Raw genomic sequence first — 25588 nt, forward strand, 5'->3', positions numbered from 1 at the left:
AGTATGTGATATGACCCTATACCAATTTGTCATTTAACACTAAGACCGTGTGATATGATCCTATATTAATTTGACATTCAACAGTATAACCGTGTGATATGACCCTATATTAGTTTGACATTCAACAGTAAGACCGTGTGATATGACCCTATACCAATTTGACATTTAACACTAAGACCGTGTGATATGACCCTATATTAATTTGACATTCAACAGTAAGACCGTGTGATATGACCCTATATTAATTTGACATTCAACAGTATAACCGTGTGATATGACCCTATATTAGTTTGACATTCAACAGTAAGACCGTGTGATATGACCCTATACCAATTTGACATTTAACACTAAGACCGTGTGATATGACCCTATATTAATTTGACATTCAACAGTAAGACCGTGTGATATGACCCTATATTAATTTGACATTCAACAGTAAGACCGTGTGATATGACCCTATATTAGTTTGACATTCAACAGTAAGACCGTGTGATAATACCCTGTGTTAATTTGACATTCAACAGTAAGACCGTGTGATATGACCCTATATTAGTTTGACATTCAACAGTAAGACCGTGTGATATGACCCTATATTAGTTTGACATTCAACAGTAAGACCGTGTGATATGATCCTATATTAATTTGGCATTCAGCACTAACATATGTCATATGACCCAATACTGAATGACATTCAACACTGGGACATTGTGAGTCTTTTGTTTCAGATGACATTCCACAGTGTGACACAGGTAACTGTTTTGAATGACAGCATGTCCTACATACACAGCCTCATTGCAACGTGTGTCTTGTAACTGTTGGCAACGGGGCCTGCAGGACGGATAACAGACTGGAGATTACAGAACACCTAGTTCCAACACGCACGCGAGTTGCTGACCGTGCTGCGTCCCTATTAAAATCTACACGGATCTGACGCTGGAGCAGGTCGGACGTCAATCAGTCTCCGTCAAGGGTGCATCACAGTTAAACAAGGAGTGTCGCATATCCTTACAACTGAAAACTGAGAACATGGCTGATGCATTGGAAGATCAGACAGGTATATCACAGAGGATACTCCCTTAATGATATATACGGTAGCATTGTCTCTTAAACCATCCATCCAACATGAAACAGGGAGGGGAATCAGACCTCCACCCATATGTCAATGGTAATTCTACAGCAGGTGCTCGTGGATCGACCCCTGGAAACTTACAGGGAGAGTCTGACAACACAGAGAGGAATTCCTCAAGGGTACATGCAACTTGTGTCTCCAATACCCAAGGCCTGGACTTTGTCCCGCCAGACAGGGGGTGGGGCTGGGTCGTGTGTGCAACGTGCTTCTGGGTGAACGGCAGCGTCATGGGGACAGTCAACACCTTCGGCATCCTCTACAACCATATGAGGGAGCTGAATGCCCCTGGGGACGAGGGTGTGTCTCTCAAGACGTGTAAGTACCTATTTCATATACAGAAACGTTCATTGTGTAAGAAACCCGTGAAGGTCCGGGTTAGAATATTGATCTTCAGTAACCCATGCTTGTCGTAAGAGGCGACTAACTGGATCGGGTGGTCAGGCTCGCTGACTTGGATGACACATGTCATCGGTTCTCAGTTGCTTAGATCGATGCTCATGCTGTTTATCACTGAATTGTCTGGTCCAGACACGAGTATTTACAGACAGCCGCCATATAGATGGAATATTGCTGAGTGCCGCGTAAAACTAAACTCACTCACTCACTCAGTGTGTAAGATCAGCTTTCTGTTTAAAGATAGTATTAAAGTTTCGATAGATCACTATCATGACAAGCAGGAGAAACTGCGAAAACGTTCTGACCACAAAATATCAGAGTTCGAGTGTCGTGATGTTACAGTGTCATGCTGGTAAACATCCTTCATGCAGTTTTCTACCACATTCAACTGATGTGCCAAGAAATACCAAATGCTGTGTAGTCAAATGTTTTTGCCAAATGCAAACTCATTCACTAACGCATTCAGCAGCTCATTCACCACACACAACTCACTCATGAAGCCACACGCAGCATGTTTACTCATTCACTGGGGCGGTGGGGTAGCATAGTGGTTAAAGTGTTGGCTCGTCAAGCTGAAGACCCGGATTCGATTCCCCACATAGGTACAATGTGTGAAGCCCATTTCTGGTGTCCCCTGCGTGATATTGCTGGAATATTGCTGAAAGCGACGTAAAACCAAACTCACTCACTCATTCACCACACAAACTGACTGACTGAGTTTGGTTTTTACGCCGCTTTTAGCAATATTCTAGCAACATCACGGCGGGGGACACCAGAAATGGGCTTCACACATTGTGCCCATGTGGGGATTCGAACCCGGGTCATCAGCGTGACGAGCCAACGCTTTAACCATTAGGCTACCCTACCGCCCCCTCACCACACACAACTCACTCACGCACATTTGCTCATTCAGCACAGAAAACTCACTCACGCAGCAACACTTTCACGTTAGGATTCAACCCTGCACTTAACCACGCTCACAACCATGAACTCAACCCTGCACTTAGCCTCGCACTCAACCATGAACTGATTCCACACTTAGCCACGCTCTGAATCATTACCTCAACCCTGCACTTAGCCTCGCACTCAACCATGAACTCAACCCTGCACTTAGCCACGCTCTGAATCATTACCTCAACCCTGCACTTAGCCTCGCACTCAACCATGAACTCAACCCTGCACTTAGCTACGCACTCAACCATTAATTCAACCATGCAGTTAGCCACGCACTCAACCATTAATTCAACCCCGTATACTACTACGCACTTAGCCATGACCTCATCCCCGCTCTCAGTCACGTACTCAACAGAAAACAACGAACACCGCGCACCCACCCGTGCACTCAGCCACACACTAAATCACGTGTTCAACAAGTGCTCCTTCTGACGTCAAAATATAAAACAACCCGGTTTCTTCCTTACCCAGTAAATATTATGGGTGAGAATTATCACGTGCAGAATACAATGTAAACCCGTCCATCATCTTATTTTTACTGTCTACGTCTAAACTAGAAGTCAAAATGTATTTCTCCTTAAGATTACACTCACCTGTGAAGGTGGAACATAAATCACAGGTATTCCCGCCTACGGATCCTGCTTACAGCGAAATATCTTGAAAACAGTAAACAGAAAGGCTATTAGAAGGTTACAATGTGGGATAGTGAACACATACATGTACAACAGAGAAGAATGTGAAACTACACTCGTGGTAATATTCACAAATCATTTTTCTTGTACTTTTTTCATATGATTACCCTGAATACCACGGATACAGCACAAACATAATGTATCTGATGTATTGATGATGGCAATTAAAAAAATATTTTGTTAAGTTAACACATTCAGCGATTTTTATCGTATGCAATCCAATAAATTTTACATTTATTGCCGTTTTTAATCCATATGCGTTCTTCGCCTTTACAATGTAAAGGACGAATCTCTATGTGACAAATATGCTGAATAACTCATCTTGTGACAAATTAGTATTTCCTAAACGTAGTTACGAGTGAAAAATATATCCTGTATTTTTGTCACGCAGGAAATGTCATGATATTTCTGGTCAAGGCATGTCATAAACAAGTTTTCTAACAGGATCAGACATATGTTTTATCTACCATGTCATATCCTACGGATAAATACATAACGGAGGTAGATTGTAAATTTGGTGTATTTTACGTCTTCATATATACTTTTCATCACTAAATACATAATAAGTTTTTCAGTACTTGATTTACCATGTGTGTTGAAGAAAAACAATACCAGCAGAAAGAAAACGAGCATTAACACCGTTTAAGCAATACCAAACGATGAGTGGACGAAATATGATGAAATACACCCGGTGCTCCTGTTGAAACACAGGGCTTTTTCATTTTGTTGTTTTAATTGAGACATTATCCAGTACAAATCAGATTCAGTTCCTTTTACCAAAATACTCGACAGGAAGAAAGGTAAAATGTGTTATTCCCCTGCTTAGAGAATGTGTTCTACGATCACTACATCATAACGCATGACTGTTTTCTAGTGATCCTCTCATAGAAGTATCTTTGGGATATGCGCGGGATGTACTGTTCAATGTTGTTCATGATGTGACAACAATGTGAGATAATTTGAAATAATGTGATATATATTGGAAAAATGTGATATAAATTGAAATAATGTGAGATAATGTGAAATAATGTGAGATAATTTGAAATAATGTGAAATGCACTGAAACAATGTGAGATAATGTGAAATGCACTGAAATAATGTGAGATACTTTGAAATAATGTGAAATGCACTGAAATAATGTGAGATAATTTGAAATAATGTGAAATGCACTGAAATAATGTAAGATAATTTGAAATAATGTGAAATGCACTGAAATAATGTGAAATGCAAAGAAATAATGTGATATCATTTGAAATAATGTGAAATGCACAGAAATAATGTGAGATAATTTGAAATAATGTGAAATGCACTGAAATAATGTCACAGTCCAATAATGGTGCGGAATATTTCAGTTTCCGAACTCATAAGCTTTTGAAAATGATATAAGCTCAGTTTAGGAGAAACAAATTATTATTATTTTAGGAACTACGGATCCTAGTTCTAGAACACGCCCCTTTTTCAATATTTCAACAATAGCATGGTTTCAGAAATCATCTCTCCTGCTGGGATTCGAATCTTGATCGTCAAAACCATTCGGCTACTTCGAGTCTAGGAATAAACTCAGATTAAAAATGAAAACAAGGTTCATACAAAATTAAATTTTAATAACCTGGCCTGAAAATAGGTTGTAGTGACATGCTCTGTAAGGGAGCATTATTGCGACAACGACAGCGTACTGTTACGTGACGCTACTTCAACATCCTCACAAGGACCGCTTCGACATTTTTAAAGACATTTAGATGCCCGCATCTTTTTGGACAAAGAGCGTGTCTGTATCTGGGAACAAAGGCGTCTGTCATCTTTTTGCACAGAGAGCGTGTCTCTCTCTAGGATTATATATGCTAACTTGAAATAAAGATGTCCCCAGTAAAGGATTTGCTGGGATTTTCCGACGTGATGAATGGCTTCAGCTTTTGTTGTGACATTAATGGCAGAGGGTCACGTGGGTCGCGCGTGACAAGATTAATACTGGATGAATGTGGGAAACTGTCTAGGACGACCTCCCGAATAACGGTGTTGCTGTGAGTGATTCGGAAGGGTGTCTTGTCAGTGGGAGAGTGTATTCAAAGTCTTAGGGGCAACAGAGAGCCTGTGATATGACGCTTTTCTGTAACTGACTCTGACGTCCTATGTTTTGCCTTAAAATGAGTGTATTCGGAGTCTTTGGGACAACCAGAGAGCCTGTGATATGAGTGTATTCTGTAACTGACTCTGTCTTTGCCTTTACAACGAATTCGGAGTCTTTGGGACAAAAGAGAGCCTGTGATATGACGCTTTTCTGTAACTGACTCTGACCTCCCATGTTTTGCCTTACAACGACTGCATTCAAAGTCTTTGGGACAACAGAGAGCCTGTGATATGACGCTTTTCTGACTCTGTACAATGACTCTGTATCCAAAGTCTTTGGGACAACAGAGTGCCTGTTTGTGACGCTTTTCTGTAACTGACTCTGATTTCATGTTTTGCCTTACAACGACTGCATTCAATGTCTTTGGGACAACAGAGTGCCTGTGATATGACGCTTTTCTGTAACTGACTCTGACGTCCTATTTTTGCCTCATAACGACTGTATGCAAGGTCTTAAGGACAACAGTTTGTCTATTTGGTGACGTTTTGCTGTAACTGACTGTGAAGTCATATCTTTTGCGTCACAATGAGCGGCGACATAATAGTAGCACTCGTTGCAAAACTAAACCATTCCTGCCTTACTATATTATAGTTATGATTGCCAATAGCCTATCTCACTGTCCCTGAACCACATTAATTTCCCTACTGCCGAGCCCTCTCAGCAATGCGAAATCTCTAAATGAAGCAAGTCTAGATTTCCTCTGCATCTCTGGTCTCCCTGGGGCTCCATTTCAATATAAATTGTCTGGAGAAACAACAATGTCTACGCGTGTCTGCTGATTAGGTGTTAAATTCAAATGTGGGCCTTCTCGCATAATTTCATGTTAAGAGATCTGGCATTGACGTTGGGCCCCGTGAAACGGAATCTTCACTTGATTATTGCTGAGTGTGTCGTAAAACTAAACTCACTCACTCACTCACTCACTCACACATGTTTACTGTCATCTGTGAACACTTCTGCATCACTGCCGGCTCACAACACTGGGTTGCACAGTAGTTAAGCGTTCCCTTGACACGCTGGTTACCCCTGTTCGATTCCCCACCGTATACTATTCTGTATAGTGTTAAAGTGCATTTATGATTGCTGGAAACATTACTCGACACTAATCTTTTTTGCTGTTTGTTAAACACGGATTTGTCCTTTTCAAAATGTAAATGTAACAAACTTCTTTTCAGTTTTTTCATTACATATCTCTCATAAAAGCAGAGTCCGACTATGACTATGATCATGAGTTTATGAATCAAATGATGATGACACACGGTGTTTCCAAAAATATCAGCAGATTCTGCCCTAGCGATGGCAATGTCACAAACACATGCAAATACAGGTAAATTATTCACCTGTAGTGAGTTGCATGAGACGTCAGGCATTGATGCGTCAGTTTGGAAATGTCCTCTACCTACCATAAACGTTTTTATTGTTTTAATGTCGCACAATTCCAGCAACTTGACTTGAGCAGACAAACTAATGATTGATACTATGAGTCCAGTGTGCGAAATATCCACTAGTCCGCTAGCCCGTGGCTAGTAAAAATCCATACGGACCAGTAAATCTCCACAGCCACTGGCCCGACTGGCTAGTGAATTTTCTTGGGGTTATTTTGTAAATAATTTGTTACGGTTAATAAATTGCCGCGATAAAAGGTTGAAGAGTCCCCTTTGAACCAGCAAAATAGAACACAGACAAGTCTAAAATATTCAATAATATATTGAGCAAACAATAAGCAAGCTACAATGAATGACAAAACAGATATTTAGTACAATGCAATTGAGTCACAAATCTAAAGTATTGGGTCACAAATATAAGATATCAACTCACCACGACCCTTGACATTTACAGTGAGAGCAGATATTCTAGTTGAAGTTTGTTTACAATGTCAGTAGACAATCGGTCTTGACGATGTTGACAGACAGACGACGACGGAAGGCAGATGACGGCAGACAGATGTACACAACGATAGTGATATGAAATATCCCGTGTAATTCCGTGTGTGTGTGTCAAGACAACAACCAGCCTTTATATATACTGACACAGATTCTTGAGCATTCTAGTAAAGGTGGGCAGCATCATTATCCACTCAGAACTTTATGCGGTTTTCTCGAACACACGACCGGTCGAAACAAAAAATAAAGCCAAGGGAGTCAACTCTGGAGCTCTATCTCAAAAGGCGTACCGCTAAAAATACTATTGCTATTGAACATACACTAAACGCCAAAAGAAACGTTACCCTCCTTCCTTAATGACGGAGGTACCTATCTTCAACTGGCATTGAGATACGTGGACGTCCACTTCTTGGTCTGTCTACGGTGACCCCAGTCTGTCTGAAGCCCTGAATAAGTCTTATAACCGTGATACGGTGGTATCCGAGGGCGTTGGCAACGGCATTGTATGTCGACCCCATCTGCAGTATCCGAATGGCACTTTCTCTCTCTTCAGCTGTTAATCGTGGCACATTTCTCGTACCTGTGTATTATATCATCTTATCTAGGCTCTCTTCATACCCTGTAGAATCATTCTACATGTGAAATGGATGCAAGTACCGCTTGAATATTGCTGCGTTTTGGCGACTGATATTGCTATGCGTAAAAAGAAAATGGGAAAATGTTACTTTTCAAGCAAAAAATGTTAACAAAGACCATTGTAGAAGTTCCTAAGCATTTTTTCACAATATCAAAGACACGTTTTACTTGTTTTCACTAATGCAAATCAGCAGAAAATGTTTTAAAAGACTGAAATCATAGAAATGATTATTTTACAACTTTTCACACTCTACAGCAGTTGTTTCTTGTTTTAATAGTTAAAAATGGTGACTTTAAATGGTTTATCTTTGTCCCAAAGCAGAAATTTATTTCTACCTTTCATTTGGACATCTAAATCACTTTTATTGGTTTATTTGGGCATGGACGAAAATATGACAATTTAAATCTTCTGAAGAAGATGCATAACACCTAAATATGAATGCATTTGAGAATTATTTTTCGTGATTTGCCTAAAGCTGTGTTGTTCAGCTTTCTTGTAAACTAATACCTCCTAACATATCTTTGATAGTTTTAAACTAATACAAAAAACACACTCTCATAACAATATCACTCTCTCCGACATGTTAAGTTATAATACAATTTTAAATCACCCAAGATCATGCCCTGATAAAAATGTTCATCATATTAGCAGGATAATTATGAAACCCCTATCATGCCGACAATATGTTATTCTCATCAATTTTTTTATAATCTTTTGCTTAGTTCCTACATTCATATTTCGGGTTAGTAAATTATTTTGTAGGCTAGTAACTTTCAGGCATAGCTAGCCCGACTGGCTAGCAAAATTTGGAAACTATATATTTCGCACACTGCTATGAGTAACGACCCACGACATCTGGTCACCGTGACACACTGTAAGCCATGTTACCGTGTCACATCACCCGACCTATCTAAACACCTCATACGAACATCGCACTGTGCTCGGGAGTAATTCTAACATAGAATTTCCATGGGAGGAAGGCTTTGTCGCCCAGCTCTAAAATTGAGGACTCGAGGAAATCCGCATGTCGAAAAGAGCCATGACTATAGTCTGTTTGCAGTGAAAACGTACCGATGAATTTCACTCTAAACAAAAAGGTAAATCGAATAAAGTGAAATTAAGATTGCGAATCCTCATAATTTTACCTAGCAAAATGAACATTTAAATCTCCAAAAAAAATTCAACTTAGGATAAAAGTTGTTTAACAAACGATCATAGATTCAAATCGCTATTATTAGTTTGTATTACAAGGGGGTGAACGCAGTAGATGGAACAGTGAAACAAATGCACGTGCGGTACGTGATGAGCGTTAACTTACACCAACCCTACTTGTTCTCGATGTTTTATTTAAAGTGCATAAAATTATGAGATTTGAATGTTCAATTGGCAAGGTAAAATTATGAGGATTGGCAATTTTAATTTCACTATAATTCGATTTACCTTTTTGTTTAGAGTGAAATTCATCGGTACGTTTTCACTGCAAACAGACTATAAGGGCTGGAGGAAATCCGAATGTCGAAAAGAGCCATCACGTAGGGCTCGAGGAAATCCGAATGTCGAAAAGAGCCATGACTTATGACTCGAATAAATCCGAATGTCGAAAAGAGCCATGAATTTCGTTTCTTCATCCGAGGTTACTGACCTCGAACAGAAGCAGTCCGAGCGGGGTCGGTGACTAAAGCCGTGCTACACTGATTAGTTTGGTTTCCGGCACATTTATCTATCATTTGAAGTTAAGTATACGTGATTGATTGCGTGCTACGCTGAAACTGAAGTCAACACGACCACCTGTCCTAACGTCTAAATCTCGCTCACGTGACTTCGCCATTTTATTCTCTCTACCAACAAATAAATGTGTAGATGGACGTTTCAGAGTGGCAGTCGTGAGGTGAACATAGACAGGATTCCTCGTCCCTAACTCCTCCTTCAGTGAGTGAGTGAGTTTAATTTTACGCCGATTAGCAATATTCTAGCAATATCACGGCGAGGGACACCAGACATGGGCTTCATACATTGTACCCATGTGAGGAATCGAATCCGGGTCTTCGGCGTGACAAGCGAACGCTTTAACCGCTAGGCTCCCCCGCCACCTCAACTTCTTCTTCTACAGAGTCTATGTTTAATTTGATTGTTTTTAAAGAAACATAGTAAATGTTAACAAACATGCTCACAATACCTGACAGAATATACTTGATTTCTCAACTCCCCGAGAAGTATTACCCACAGGTAAACAATATGAATAAGATCCACATCTTTTATTGAACCGTCGAGATTATGTACACGTTACTTAATGTAAATAGGCCTGGCGATCTCAAAGGTCGCTCATGAAATATACTCATGAGCAAAAGAAACTTTCTCTTGCAAAAGTTTTCATAATATTAACATAAGAAAATATAATCAAATGCAAACTGCCCCATAGTTATTGCGAACAACAAGGGTTCGATTCCGACCAACATCAGCGCTCAAACGCACCTCTTGACAACTTTGCATCGAAAACAGCAAAATGCAAGTGTTTTGCAAGTAAGGGTAAAATGCACGTGAAAGCATGGTATAAAATTACCTCACAGCACAGAGCAGATCATACTTCAGCAGAAAACTACTTTACAATGCCGAGGTTAACTTCAGCAGAGCGAGAGAGGGCCATCGGAATGCTGCAAATGGGCGCTACAACGGGTCACGTTGCAAGAACCTTCAATTGCTCCGTCGTGACCGTCAGGAACCTTCGTCGGCGCTACCAACAAACTGGTCAGACCTCAGACAGGCCCAGACAGGCAGACCCCGGGTGACAAATGCGCAGGAAGACCGAAACCTCAAGATGTTACACCTTAGAAACTGCTTCCTGACGGTAACGTCATCAGCGTCAACAGCACTCGGTCACCCAGTGAGTCGAAGGATAGTGTCAAGGAGACTACGGGCCTATGGTATCAGGGCCTACCGACCGTACCGAGGGAGGCTGCTGACAGACATGGTCGCTCGAGTTGTCCAGAACTTCTTTCACGCCAACAACGTCAACGTCCTGCCATGGCCTGTACGCACTCATGACATGTCGCCAATCGAGCACGTATGGAACCATCTTGATCCACCAGTTACAGTACAGCAAATGACTCAAGCCCTTGTCGAAGAATGGAGGCGAATCCCAGCTGACGTCATCAGACGCCTCACAACTTCAGTCAGAAGAAGTGTGTGTGCATGTATTCTATCCAGAGGTGGACAAACTCGCTATTACAGACTTCTGTTCACGCTTTGCTGTTTCCCGAATGGACCCACTGATCGTGAATTCTCTAGTTTGACCCCATGTCGACCATTACCTGTTCAATAAGTTATCAGCCTTGTTAAAAAAACGTTTGTACTTAGCACGTGCCTATGTCATTGTTTCACAAATTATAAATTGCAAACTTCGATTTCTTGTTGTTGTTTTTAAGTGAGATCAAATTGAACGAGGAGAACGTTTCTTTTGCCCGTCAGTATATTTACCTGACTATGTGTATGTCGACATTCATGATAGTACTGAAGTACAATCTCAAATAACAGTGAAACAATGGGCTGATGTAACCAGATAAGTGTATGAAATAGACACGTGGATGAAACAGTAAATATGAAATATGAAACCAAATATTCAATAAAACTCTAGACAAATATATAAAACCTCTGTGAAAGAATTACTGAAGAAGTCAACATTACTGGATAAGTCAATATTACTAAATAAGTCAATATTACTGGATAGGTCAATATTACTGAATAAGTCAATATTACTGAATAAGTCAATATTACTAAATAATTCAATATTACTGGATAAGTCAATATTACTGGATAAGTCAATATCACTAAATAAGTCAATATTACTGGATATGTCAATATTACTGAATAAGTCAATATAACTGGGTAGACCACTATTACTGGATATGTCAACATTACTGGATAGGTCAATATTACTGAATAAGTCAATATTACTGAATAAGTCAATATTACTGGATAGGTCAATATTACTGAATAAGTCAATATTACTGGATAAGTCAATATTACTGAATAAGTCAATATTACTGAATAAGTCAATATTACTGAATATGTCAATATTACTGGACTGGTCAATATTACTGAATAAATAAATATTATTGGATGAGTCAATATTATTGGCTAATTCAATATTACTGAACAAATAAATATTACTGATACAAATAAATATTAGTGAATAAAACAAAATTACCTGGTAAATCAGTATTTCCAGATAAATCAGCATTACTCGGTAATCAGTATTGCTTGATTAATCAGCAGGGTAAATCAATGCCACTAGATTATTCAAAATTACAATAGAAATCACTGTTGCTTGATTTGTAAATATAACGTTTAATCAATACGACTACATCAGTCAGTATAGCGGGGAAGCCAGTATTACTGTTTAAATCGATACTTCCGGGTTAATAACTATTACTGGATTAATATCTGGATGAATCGATATTCTACCATGAATTCGGTAAATACTGGATTGTGATTGGTGAATTAAAGTCAGTCAGAGGTATATAATCACGTTACATACCTCTGATTTTCCAACACAGTATGTATTTCTTTTAAACCTTAATAACGCGGCTATGGTCGAGTGAGGTTTTAAAAAAATACTTTAGAGCTATTATAATTTCGTTATATAACTCTGATTTTCCAACACAGTATGATTATCTCCTAATTAAATCATCCTCAATACTATGGGTAAGTCTTTATCATCATCTCAGTGACTGTATGAATGTTGTATTGTGTTGTTTTCTCATAAGGTTTCTAAAACTGAAAAATAGTTGCAATCAAATGATAATATCAGTGTGTCATATATATCCAGGCATAGGGGGGGCCTTGGGAGCAACGCCTGTATCAACTTGAAAGACGTGCCCTCCGGGTGAGATTTAAGTTGAGCAGCTTTAGCGGTAGATTATTCTTAATGTTCCATTAGGTGCAAGTGATTCATAAATGGGATTGGGTTCATACATAAATAAATATTAAGGCAAGATTGGAACAAATCATTGTGGGGATATTCTTGGTGTTTCTTGCTTGTTTTGTTTTTACGACTGTGGTGACTGCGGAGAAAATAAGGGACATTGAGAAAGTGAGAAAAAAAGCCGCAGACACACTAGTGGTGGTCCGATTAATTGAAATAATCGAAGATTGGTCACAATGACTAAACGACCAAGCAATCGATCATGTTTTCTCATAATCGAACACAAACAATTTTGGAACACTTATTTTGCTTTAACAATATTTTTTCAGAAGGTTGTTTTTGTCTGTTTTTGTCTGTTAAATTTCAAAAGCACAATCAGCTCGTTCCAAGTCAGGATTGAATTTATCTTAAAGACTCCAAGAGCTTTAGGTTCCTAACATACTAATCATCCTTTAAAGATGTAAAATTTGCAAATGCATTTAGGCAATTTGCAAAAAACTCGAAAGAACGACACATTTTTTCTTTATTTTTTGTGCATTAAGAAACATAATCAGGAATATTTGATAAATGACGAGAACCAATTATTTTCGATGATTGATCGGTTGTGATGAACCAATCATCAATTATGAGATGTAAACACTAAGACACACAGGGAATAGACATCCCGAGAGTACGTCTAAGGTGGTTCTGTGTGTGAATTAACACTTGGTTTCGGCAATGTTTCAGCCATGACGACATTTCTAATGAAAAAGCAATAGTTCGCTTCCAGAATAATTAATGTTTGATTTAACGAATGAAACGATGCCTGCTTCTGTATGTGGTTACGCAGTGTCGAAATAAATGTGTATATAGGCAAGTTTTTCGACAGTCATTTTTTGATGAATTAATGGGTGAATTAACAAACCAAATGAAAACTGTTTAGGGAATGAGCAATATTCAGCTCCAACGATATTTATAATTGATAAGGCGATACAGCTGTAGAAAGCTCCAATATTACTCTTAACTGTTACGCTTTCAGAATTTGTGACATTCTGGCAGGTGCATCCTTAAAACAATTTTTCCGATTTCGAATCCCATAAATGCTGTCATTGCGATTCTTGGTTTATCAGCTCCCTTGTGTGTAGACTTCATGCCTCGATACAACTGAAGAACTGTTTAAAGCGGCGTAAAACACCACTCACTCATATAAACAAAATAAGTGTGCGAGTGAGTGACTTTAGTGTTACGCCGCTTTTAGCAATATTACGGCTGGGGACACCAGAAATGGGCTTCACCCATTGTACTTCATGTGGGGAATCAAACCCTTGTTTCGGCGTGACGAACGAACGCTTTAACCACTAGGCTACCCCACCGCCCCCAAATAAGTACAAGTAATTAAGTTGACACAGGTAAGATATTGATCATAATTGTTAGTAATTGTCTGATATCTCTGTTTGCAGCTTTCATCGGTTCGTGCATGAACGGGGTCATGTTCTTCATGTGTTGTGTGTCCGGCATACTCTGTGACGTCATCGGATTACGTCACACGGCTCTGATTGGCGGTGTTCTCTGCGTGTCGGGGTTTCTCTCGAGCGCCTTCGTGACCCAGCTGGAACTGCTTTACCTCACCTATGGGGTAATCCTCGGGAGCGGCTTTGGCCTCGTCTTCTCTCCAATGGTGGCCATTACAGGGCATTATTTCAAGAAAAACCTCGGCCTTGTCAACGGCATTGTCACCTTTGGCGCGTCGGCCTTCACCGTCGCAATGTCGTTCTCTCTACCCTACATACTTGGCTACTTCGGACTTAAGGTGACCTTGATATGTTATGCTGGCCTTGGAGTGACCTTGACCTTGTGTACAGTTGCATGGAAACCTCTGATCACGCGAGAATATTTAAGTCATAGCAGTACCAACGGGAGCACAAGTCATTTGAAGAGGTGTTTAAGTTTCATGTCTTGGAAAGTCTTGAACGGACGTGTTTGGAAGAACAGACAGTTCGTCACGTGGTGTATTGTTCTGTCCGTCAGTCGGTTTGGTTACCTAGAGCCGTACTTCCACATGGTGAGTCGACGAGTGAGTGAGTGAGTGAGTTTAGTTTTACGCCGCGTTTAGCACTGTTCCAGCAACATCACGGCGGGGGACACCAGAAATGGACTTCACACATTGTACCCATGTGGGAAATCGAACCCGCGTCTTCGACGTGACGAGCCACTAGGCGTTAACCACAAGGCTACCTCACCGCCACGGTGAGTCAGTGAGGTAGGGGACTATGTACTGTTATCTATGTTTGTTTGTTAACACTTGTTTATGATACCCTTTTTGCTATTATGTGCCCAAATTCGAAATGGCTGAAAACTAGATCACGGACCAAAGAATGAATCGGCTCCATTCTTGAATCGCTGTAGATTGTAAGCTATTTGAAATTAAACTTCATTTATCAGATGTTCCATGACAAACACTGTAACCGCCCTCTCAAGTTGATACAATCTATCTCAGAATGACACATTTTTGGCACTCCTCTGACAACTGCTACATTTTAGATTCCCATTTTTTGTCATAGAATTTCAGTGAAAATTAAGTTTAAACTCTCCATTATAGCTGCAGGAGAGATTTTCCATGAGAAACATTAACCGGCCTCTCAAGTTGACACATTCTGTCTAAAAATGACACATTTTGGCACTCGACTGACAACTGTCACTTTTTCTAGATCTGCTGAATTTTATAAAATTTAAAATTTAGCCTCATAGATTATAAACAATTTTAAATCAACCTTTCATATCAGATAATCCATGTCAAGCACAGTCATCGAACTCTCAGATTGACACGCTCAGATTCTGAATGACACATGTTTGCACTCGACTAATAAACGTTACTTTCTCAAGACATTCTCGGCCCCATTTCACAAAGCTCTCGTAAGCCTATGATCTCGTTGCATTTGTACCTCCTATACTGTAACATTAACTTACGATTGTCGTAGCGTTGCGAGAGCTTTGTGAAACGGGGCCCTTGATTTTATAGAATTTTGTGAAATTAAGTGTTGATTTTGTAACGTAAATATTTATATTATAAACAATTTTCAATCAGCCTTACATATCAGATATTCTGACAAGTACAGTAATTGTCCTCTCAAAATGATGCAGATATAATTTCCATTCAATGTTGCAGGTCAACCACGTGGCCTATATTCTACCGGGTACCCATGTCAGTATTCTCATCACCATCATGGCGGCCGTGTCGGGTGTGTTCAAACTCGTGGTGGGGAAGTTATCCGACTTGTTAAGCCAATACAGGATATATCTCCAGCAGGGGGCGCTATTTGTCTATGGCGTCATCGTCATCTGCATTCCATTCAACCACACCTTCCCAGGGTTCATTGTAATCGCCGTCGCTCTAGGATTGGCGGACGCTGTTATAATGGTTTTGTTTGGACCAAACGCTATCGATCTGGTCGGGGCCGGAAATGCTTCCCAGGCAATTGGATTTTCCTCCCTCCTCTCTATTCCGACATTCCTGTCAGCACCCGTTATTACAGGTACATCCTCTCTTGATTGACTGTTGTTTAACGCCGCACTCAGCAATATTCCAGCTGTATGGCGGCGGGCTGTAGATAATCGAGTCTGGACCAGACAATCCAGTGATCAATATCATGAGCAACGATCTACGTAATTGGGAACCGATGACATGTGTCGGCGAAGTCAGATATCCTGAGCACCCGATCCCGTTAGTCGCCTCTTACGACAAGACCAATTCTAACCCTGATCTTTACCGGTCTATGTCTACTGGATTTTGCATACATTCGATATAATACTTATTTCAGTGGACGAAAGAACGTGTTAGATATGACGTCGTTTAGGACATTATTCTAATCACATCCATGAGCTTCAGCTTTATTTTAAAGTATATAGAGGATATTATATGAGTGCCCATGTTATACTATGTTTACGACACGAGTGCCTAAATGTTGGTATTTAGGCATTTAGGATATACCGATATTCAGGCACGAGTGTCGTAAACATAGTATGATATGGGCACGAATATAATATTCTGTTTATTACCGAGGTCGTCAAATTGAGGAAAATAAACTCAAATCTACTTTCAAACATAGGCGTCGCCGCATGTAGAACGCAACGTCACAGAAGAAACGTGTCGTCATAACATTGTTCATGACGTCACGTCACCATAACAAGGTGATATTTTGCCCGAGGGCATCGTCTGAAAAATATGAACCCCGATATTTTCGCCACCGTAGGTAATAAACAAATGTATTTGTCCGGACGTTTCGTTGGGGTGAATATACTACGAACTCACGACCACCTGATAAGACATTAGACCACTGGACAACCTCAACTGTATCCCAGCAATATCATGACGGCTTGTAAATAATTGATTATGACAGACATGGTGCAACGTCAGCGACATGAACGGCATGTTGTACAACTGCGCACAATCAGCCAAGTCACAGAGCGGAATTCCACTTACCACGTGCCGGATGAGTCAGCATCTCCCTCAGAGGGGATTCCCCATGGCGTCCAGCACATAGCAACCTATACGACCGACTGTACATGGTATGGTGACATAACCCTTTCTTGTTATTATGTATTTATAATATAGGCATGTTGGACACTGGAAACATAATGACATTTCTACTCCAGGCGCCATGCACGACCAGCTAAAGTCCTACAACCCTGGCTTCCACTTGACAGGGGCGATAACTCTGGTCGCATCTATCTTTATGTTCCTGGTGAAGAGTCCATTTCAAAGGCAACTTAGAGTGTACAAGGTAACAAGAACAGGTTACAAAGGTTGAACGAACAGATTAATAAGGACAAGCTTACACAGGCAGGTTGAGCAGTACAAGTTTTCAGATGCCGGTTAGAAAGTACATATTGGCATTAGCTTAATTTAGCTGAGATATGCTTCCTGTTATGTGGCTCAATGGTATGACTGTCACTGGTTTGCCTACTCAGGCCTGCCTAACGTGTTTAAATCCGCTGTAATTTAGCTGAGATGCGCTTACTGTGATGTGGCTCAATGGTATGACTGCTGCTGGATTACCTGCTCAGGCCTGTCTAACGTGTTTAAATCCGCTGTAATTTAGCTGGGATGCGCTTACTGTGATATGGCTCAATGGTATGACTGTTGCTGGATTACCTGCTCAGGCCTGTCTAACGTGTTTAAATCCGCTGTAATTTAGCTGAGATGCGCTTACTGTGATATGGCTCAATGGTATTACTGTTGCTGGATTACCTGCTCAGGCCTGTCTAACGTGTTTAAATCCGCTGTAATTTAGCTGGGATGCGCTTACTGTGATGTGGCTCAATGGTATGACTGTTGCTGGATTACCTGCTCAGGCCTGTCTAACGTGTTTAAATCCGCTGTAATTTAGCTGAGATGCGCTTACTGTGATATGGCTCAATGGTATGACTGTTGCTGGATTACCTGCTCAGGCCTGCCTAACGTGTTTAAATCCGCTGTAATTTAGCTGAGATGCGCTTACTGTGATGTGGCTCAATGGTATGACTGTTGCTGGATTACCTGCTCAGGCCTGTCTAACGTGTTTAAATCCGCTGTAATTTAGCTGGGATGCGCTTACTGTGATGTGGCTCAATGGTATGACTGTTGCTGGATTACCTGCTCAGGCCTGTCTAACGTGTTTAAATCCGCTGTAATTTAGCTGGGATGCGCTTACTGTGATATGGCTCAATGGTATGACTGTTGCTGGATTACCTGCTCAGGCCTGTCTAACGTGTTTAAATCCGCTGTAATTTAGCTGAGATGCGCTTACTGTGATGTGGCTCAATGGTATGACTGTTGCTGGATTACCTGCTCAGGCCTGTCTAACGTGTTTAAATCCGCTGTAATTTAGCTGAGATGCGCTTACTGTGATGTGGCTCAATGGTATGACTGTTGCTGGATTACCTGCTCAGGCCTGCCTAACGTGTTTAAATCCGCTGTAATTTAGCTGAGATGCGCTTACTGTGATGTGGCTCAATGGTATGACTGTTGCTGGATTACCTGCTCAGGCCTGTCTAACGTGTTTAAATCCGCTGTAATTTAGCTGAGATGCGCTTACTGTGATATGGCTTAATGGTATGATTGTGACTGGTTTGCCTGCTCAGGCCTGCCTAACGTGTTTAAATCCGCTGTAAGGAGGCTGAGATAAGCTCAGTGATATGACTGTCACTGGCTACTCAGACCTGACTACATGTCCGCAGTAAGAGCGCTGAGATAGGCTTCCAATAGTCTGAAATTCACTCACGAACAGAACATCTACATTTGTAACATATATAAATCATATGATGTTAATATGTTTTCCTAGATCACTCCAACTAAGCCTCAGCCAATCAGCCATGGTCCAGTGTCACGTGACGAGGGTTCTGGAAACGTCAATGGCGGCGTTCTAAACGAGGGTTTCACCGAAGATGGCGTCTGTGGCCAAGACAGTGTTCAAACTAGGTTGTAGTGGCAGAAGAAAGTGTTCAACCTAAGTTGTAATGGCTGCAGAAAATATTCAGACAAGGTAGTAATGGAAGAAAGTAGGTTGTACGATGAAGGTTGCTGCGGTATGTACTGTATCTTACCCCCAGCCACACTTACTGCAATACTGCTCAACAGCCAAAACATTTATTCGAACGTCCATCTTACAACCATCCTTCTTGTGGATCCAGGACCATTACAGCTTACACGTTGTGTCCTTGACACTTAAAACAGATGGTTGAGTGAGCAGAAAGAGTTCCAAAGCTTGTGAATTCTGGGCTCAGATCTCAGACAGTAGTGTATGTGGAGAGAGCTTAAAGACCCTGTCAACAGATGTGCTTAGTTCGAGCTTCACAACTTGTGTTATGGACCCTGTCAACAGACGTTTGTGTAGAGACAGCTTCACAACTTGTGTTATGGACCCTGTCAACAGATGTTTGTCTGTAGAGACAGCTTCACAACTTGTGTGTCCAGGACCCTGACAACACATATTTGTGTGTAGAGACAGCTTTACAACTTGTGTGTCCTGGACTGACAACAGATATTTGTGTGTAAAGACAGCTTCACAACTTGTGTGTCCAGGACTGACAACAGATGTTTGTCTGTAGAGACAGCTTCACAACTTGTGTGTCCAGGACCCTGACAACAGATGTTTGTGTGTAGAGACAGATTCACAACTTGTGTGTCCAGGACCCTGACAACAGATATTTGTGTGTAGAGACAGATTCACAACTTGTGTGTCCAGGACCCTGACAACAGATGTTTGTGTGTAGAGACAGCTTCACAACTTGTGTGTCCAGGACCTGACAACAGATATTTGTGTGTAGAGACAGCTTCACAACTTGTGTGTCCAGGACCCTGACAACAGATGTTTGTGTGTAGAGACAGCTTCACAACTTGTGTGTCCAGGACCCTGACAACAGATGTTTGTGTGTAGAGACAGCTTCACAACTCGTGTGTCCAGGACCTGACAACAGATGTTTGTATGTAGAGACAGCTTCACAACGTGTGTGTCCAGGACCCTGACAACAGATGTTTGTGTGTAGAGACAGCTACACAACTTGTGTGTCCAGGACCCTGACAACAGATGTTTGTGTGTAGAGACAGTTTCACAACTTGTGTGTCCAGGACCTGACAACAGATGTTTGTGTGTAGAGACAGTTTCACAACTTATGTGTCCAGGACCTGACAACAGATGTTTGTGTGTAGAGACAGCTTCGCAACTCGTGTGTCCAGGACATTGACAAAAGATAAGTTTGTGTGCAGAGAATTGTTATACCCACTGATGTGAATATTTCCTGCTATACACTAAATATTCTTCTTAATACTCATTGATGTTAACATTTCCAGTTTTAATCAAAGATATTATATCCTGTTTTAACATTATGATAATGATATTCCTGTTATCCTCATTGATATACTCAATGACAATAATAATAATTCCTGTTATACTCAATGACAATAATATTCCTGTTATACTCAGTGACAGTAATATTCTTGTTATGCTCAATGACAATAATGTTCCTGTTATACTCAATGACAATAATATTCCTGTTATTCTCAATGACAATAATATTCCTGTTATAGTCAATGACAATAATATTCCTGTTATACTCAATGACAATAATATTCCTGTTATACTCAGTGACAGTAATATTCCTGTTATTCTCTGTGACAATAATATTCCTGTTATACTCAATGACTATAATAAAAATTCATGTTATTCTCAATGACAATAATATTCCTGTTATGCTCAATGACAAGAATATTCCTGTTATGCTCAATGACAATTATATTCCTGTTTTACTCAATGACAATAATATTCCTCAATTTTCAAAGAAATTCATTGAATACCGGACCATACCTAGACCAAATATGCTCGTTGACCTTCACCTTACTTTGTCGGTTTTCTCCAGTCACAATGCCGGCTCCAGATATTAGATCAAGACATTGCCAACAACTCTATTACTTTAATTCGTGTACGGTATTAAACGTCACTTGTAGTCCCTCAAATAAGGTGAACGCACTAGTTTCCCCTCTTTTACTTCTCTTGTTGGGCGGTGGAGTAGCCTAGTGGCTAAAGCGTTCGCTCGTCACGCAGAAGACACGGGTTCGATTCCCCACATGGGTACAATGTGCGCAGCCCATTTCTGGGGTCCCCCGTCGTGATATTGCTGGGATATTGCTAAAAGCGGAGTAAAACAACACTCACTCACTCTTTTACCCCTTCTCTTGACCTTATCCTGTTGTCTGAGGCCACATCAGACACATATTCAAGAGGTGTTCACGGTCCATACTTAAGCATTCGTTTTTGTGAATACCAATCCTATTTCTTGTTGAATTGTGAAAAATAGGTTTGTACTTTCTGAAATAATAGGATTGTAGTGTATGATGGTGATATACTACAGCATTCAGTGTGTATGGGTTGTATACTTGACAATAGTCGCGGTGGGGTAGCCTAATGGTGGTACAGTACAACATTCAGTGTATATGGGTTGTATACTTGACAATAGTCGCGCTGGGGTAACCTAATGGTGATGCAGTACAACATTCAGTGTGTATGGGTTGTATACTTGACAATAGTCGCGGTGGGGTAGCGTAATGGTGATGCAGTACAACAATGGGTTGTATATACTTGACAATAGTCGCGGTGGGGTAGCCTAATGGTGGTTGTATACTTGACAATAGTCGCGGTGGGGTAGCCTAATGGTGATGCAGTACAACATTCAGTGTGTATGGGTTGTATACTTGACAATAGTCGCGGTGGGTAGCCTAATGGTGGTACACTACAGCATTCAGTGTGAATGGGTTGTATACTTGACAATAGTCGCGGTGGGGTAGCCTAATGGTGATGCAGTACAACATTCAGTGTGTATGGGTTGTATACTTGACAATAGTCGCGGTGGGGTAGCCTAATGGTGGTACACTACAGCATTCAGTGTGAATGGGTTGTATACTTGACAATAGTCGCGGTGGGGTAGCCTAATGGTGGTTCACTACAGCATTCAGTGTATATGGGTTGTATACTTGACAATAGTCGCGGTGGGGTGGGGTGATGCTATTCATGGTACATACTTGACATTCGAGGTGTGTATGGGTTGTATACTTGACAATAGTCGCGGTGGGGTAGCCTAATGGTGGTACACTACAGCATTCAGTGTGAATGGGTTGTATACTTGACAATAGTCGCGCTGGGGTAACCTAATGGTGAAAGAGTACAGCATTCAGTGTATATGGGTTGTATACTTGACAACAGTCGCGGTGGGGTAGCCTAATGGTGGTTCACTACAGCATTCAGTGTGAATGGTGGGTGTATTCAGCATTCACAGTATGGGTTGTATACTTGACAATAGTCGCGGTGGGGTAGCCTAGTGGTGAAAGTGTTCGCTCGTCACGTCGAAGGCTGGGTTCAATTCCACACATGGGCACAATGTATGAAGACCATTTCTGGTGTCTCCCGCCGTCATATTACTGGAAAGCGGCGTAAAACCATACTCACTCACTGACATTAACTACTGCTGGCTGTTTTAAATATATCAATAAGCTGAAACATGTATTCTCATTTGACTGCTCATGCTGTTGGTCACTGGATTGTCTGGTCCAGTACAGACCTCCGCCATATAGCTGTGATCGTGGGTTTGAATCCCGGTTTGTATTTCAAGGTTTGTCAGCCCTTGATTGTGAGATTCGTCGTCATTGTCGCTCTTGTATTGGTCGTCACGTCAGAGGTTGACCTAGTGCTGGCCAGCGTATCATTTTGTCTCCTTTCGCGAATGAATTACGTTTTTGGCTCAACTCTGGCCATATTTGATTCCCTGCTGAAGTCAAGAAGGGCGAGAAATAAGCTGAATTTGAAATATCCTCCAATCTGGAATGTCCCGGAGGATATTTTATGTGCGCTTTATGTTGGTGATAGTTCCGTCAGAGATATTGTGATCAGAACAGTATATACTGTATTCAAGACATAGTAACAAGCATGAAATATGACTTGAACATTGCTCTGTATGTATTTCATAGCATACATCGTAGTGTTATATTCAACATAGCTAACCCCGAAAAACATTCTCACAATATTAAATACTTAAAGTGACTGGTTCTATTTTTTCCCCACATGGGTACGATGTGTGAAACCCATTTCTGGCGTCCCCCGCCGTGATGTTGCTGAAATATTGCTAAAGGCGGCGTAAAACCATACTCACTCACCCTGTTTTTAACTTAGGTTTAGGCTTACTTGATACAGTCATCAGTTTTAAACAAACATGTCAGTAATCAAGAAGTGTGGAGCTGGTACGATATGTCTAACCTCAGGAGGAAAGAACTGTTGTGTATGTATCTGGTATGCTTAAAAGTAAAAGTTACCAACTTCAAGTGAAATGTACTGACAAACATTGAAGACAGAAATACCCGAAATGATGCAAGTCTGAAATATGTTTCGTGGCGATTTCAAAATTGAAAAGCAGAGTGTTTGCCTCTCTCTCAGGAAGTGGACGTTCCACAGGTAACCAGAAACTTTCATAGGCTCGACCCGGTTCTCATATCGCAAGATCACAACGCACGAAGAGAAACAGCCCAGGGCCCCGTTCCTCAAAGCGATCGTAGCGCTACGACAGTCGTAGGTCTATGTTAAAGTATGGGAGTTACGATCATCTAAGAGAAACGATCGTGTTGAGGAACGAGGCCCTGATAGCATTCCAACATTAGCCCAACGTTGGCAATGATTGGCATGGTTGGCAATAACTTGTAGCCTGGATCTAAGTTCTACAGTCCGGAGATCAACGGCTATCCATCCATCCCCCCAACATCACTACTGAACGATCTCGATAGTGGCATGTGTTAATGAAATTTGCTTCTTTTTATGTTTTAAAAAATCCATAATTTTCATCTTTGTTTTTGATTTTGACAACGGTAACATCACAAACACTATATTCAGAGCAAGGCTTTCTAAAACTCTGAGCAGTCCGTGTTCTGTATTATAGCACCGAAGATTGGACGTGTGGGTTTTTTTGGTTTTATTAAAGGGTTTTATGCTATAATCTATTGAAATTTTATACATACATTACATACATACATACATACATACATACATACATGAAGAAGAATACTTAGCTGTACAAAAAAATGGTGAAGGTCGTTCATGACGGCGGCATATAGTTGTGACCAGTCGCTAATACAGTGCAAACATAACTCTTGCTTAAAATAAGATCTTTCTGTCTAAAAAGAACAAAGAACAAAAAACGGGCAGTTTTCACGGGTGATCACCTAATCAATATCAGTTTCTGATACCTGACGGAATCGATTCGTCGTCTGCTTTGTTGTGATCGATAGATCGAAATCCCTGGTTGGTACCTTTCACTCGTGCCTCATAATCCGTACCTTCAAATTGAACGAAATACTCTGTTTCATGTTTTCCAAAGTCAATTACTGCAGTAACGACTCCTGAACAACTGTCACCAATTCTTACAAAATCACCAATTTTGATAATGGGGGCAGTCATGTTTGTTTACAAAACTCGCCCACGCAATGGAAAAAAACCCTGCAAACTCGCTACGACGTCATCAATGAAATGTTAAAACGTTTTAGGATTCGCATGGCGTGTATGGAGTTTTGTGAAAATAGTTTGCGTAGTGACATAATTTGCATTTTTATCAGATTTGCATGCCAAGTTTATCAGATTGCTTTATTGCACACTCCATTACATGACAAATATAGGTACGGAGCTTACTTCTACTAGTAATATCATTATCTTGCAATATAAGTTCTTGACAGTTTTTAAAATAGTTGTTCATTAGGGAATATTGCATATTAGTACAGATCAATTTATATAATCTATATATGTCCACATGTGCACACATCACTTTTGCCAAGCAACCATTGTTTTTTGTGTTTCGTCGTTTGTGACAAATAAAACAATTAAACAATAAAAAGTGACGTCAATGAAGTGAGTCGTCACACTAGCTTACCGTGTTTTACTGCACAAATGTACATGAATAAAATATATAACAAAGAAATTATTACACACTAGCAAGTGTGTCATGGCTTGTACGAAACTCGTACAAAATTTACACTCGTTTCATATAAGTCGTATGACACACTTGCTCGTGTAATAATATCTATTTACGTAGAGCGTATTCATGCTACGTAAACCATTATAAAACTGTGCAGGTTCCAACTATATCGTGGAAACATCATGATTTTAACCATGTGGAGAAGATGTAAGTTTCTACGTCACATCCAGGAAAAGTAACGGGATTTTGTGCATGATTACCTAGGAATGTGAAGAAATATTTAACACTAAAGTACAGATTGTTATACTTTCTTGTCAACGGAAATGTTTATATCAGAGCTATGTATCATTTTCTGTTACATTTGATTGAAGACGTTACAACGAAAC

At 40.5% G+C, this 25588-nt stretch overlaps 1 protein-coding gene across 1 annotated transcript; it reads left to right on the forward strand.

Annotated features, from left to right (window-relative positions):
• The first annotated feature begins 864 nt into the window (after nt 1-864).
• Nucleotides 865-20891, forward strand: LOC124280783 (monocarboxylate transporter 10-like). Its single transcript, XM_046716753.1, has 5 exons — nt 865-1444; nt 14180-14781; nt 15886-16252; nt 17373-17500; nt 19040-20891. Exons 1-5 carry the CDS (start codon nt 1123-1125, stop codon nt 19181-19183), a joined length of 1563 nt encoding a protein of 520 aa, XP_046572709.1. The 5' UTR covers nt 865-1122; the 3' UTR covers nt 19184-20891.
• Nucleotides 20892-25588: the final 4697 nt, after the last annotated feature.

Source organism: Haliotis rubra, unplaced genomic scaffold (genome assembly GCF_003918875.1).
Source record: "Haliotis rubra isolate DU_JTF1 unplaced genomic scaffold, ASM391887v1 Scf274, whole genome shotgun sequence".
Taxonomy (NCBI): domain Eukaryota; kingdom Metazoa; phylum Mollusca; class Gastropoda; order Lepetellida; family Haliotidae; genus Haliotis; species Haliotis rubra.

What these genes read in the sequence shown, in the direction of transcription:
- LOC124280783 (XM_046716753.1), top strand. Translation starts at nt 1,123, where the DNA reads ATGAAACAGGGAGGGGAATCAGACCTCCACCCATATGTCAATGGTAAT. An exon ending in GGGTGTGTCTCTCAAGACGT is followed by an intron (nt 1,445 to 14,179) that starts GTAAGTACCTAT and finishes CTCTGTTTGCAG; the next exon opens with CTTTCATCGGTTCGTGCATG. An exon ending in TAGAGCCGTACTTCCACATG is followed by an intron (nt 14,782 to 15,885) that starts GTGAGTCGACGA and finishes TCAATGTTGCAG; the next exon opens with GTCAACCACGTGGCCTATAT.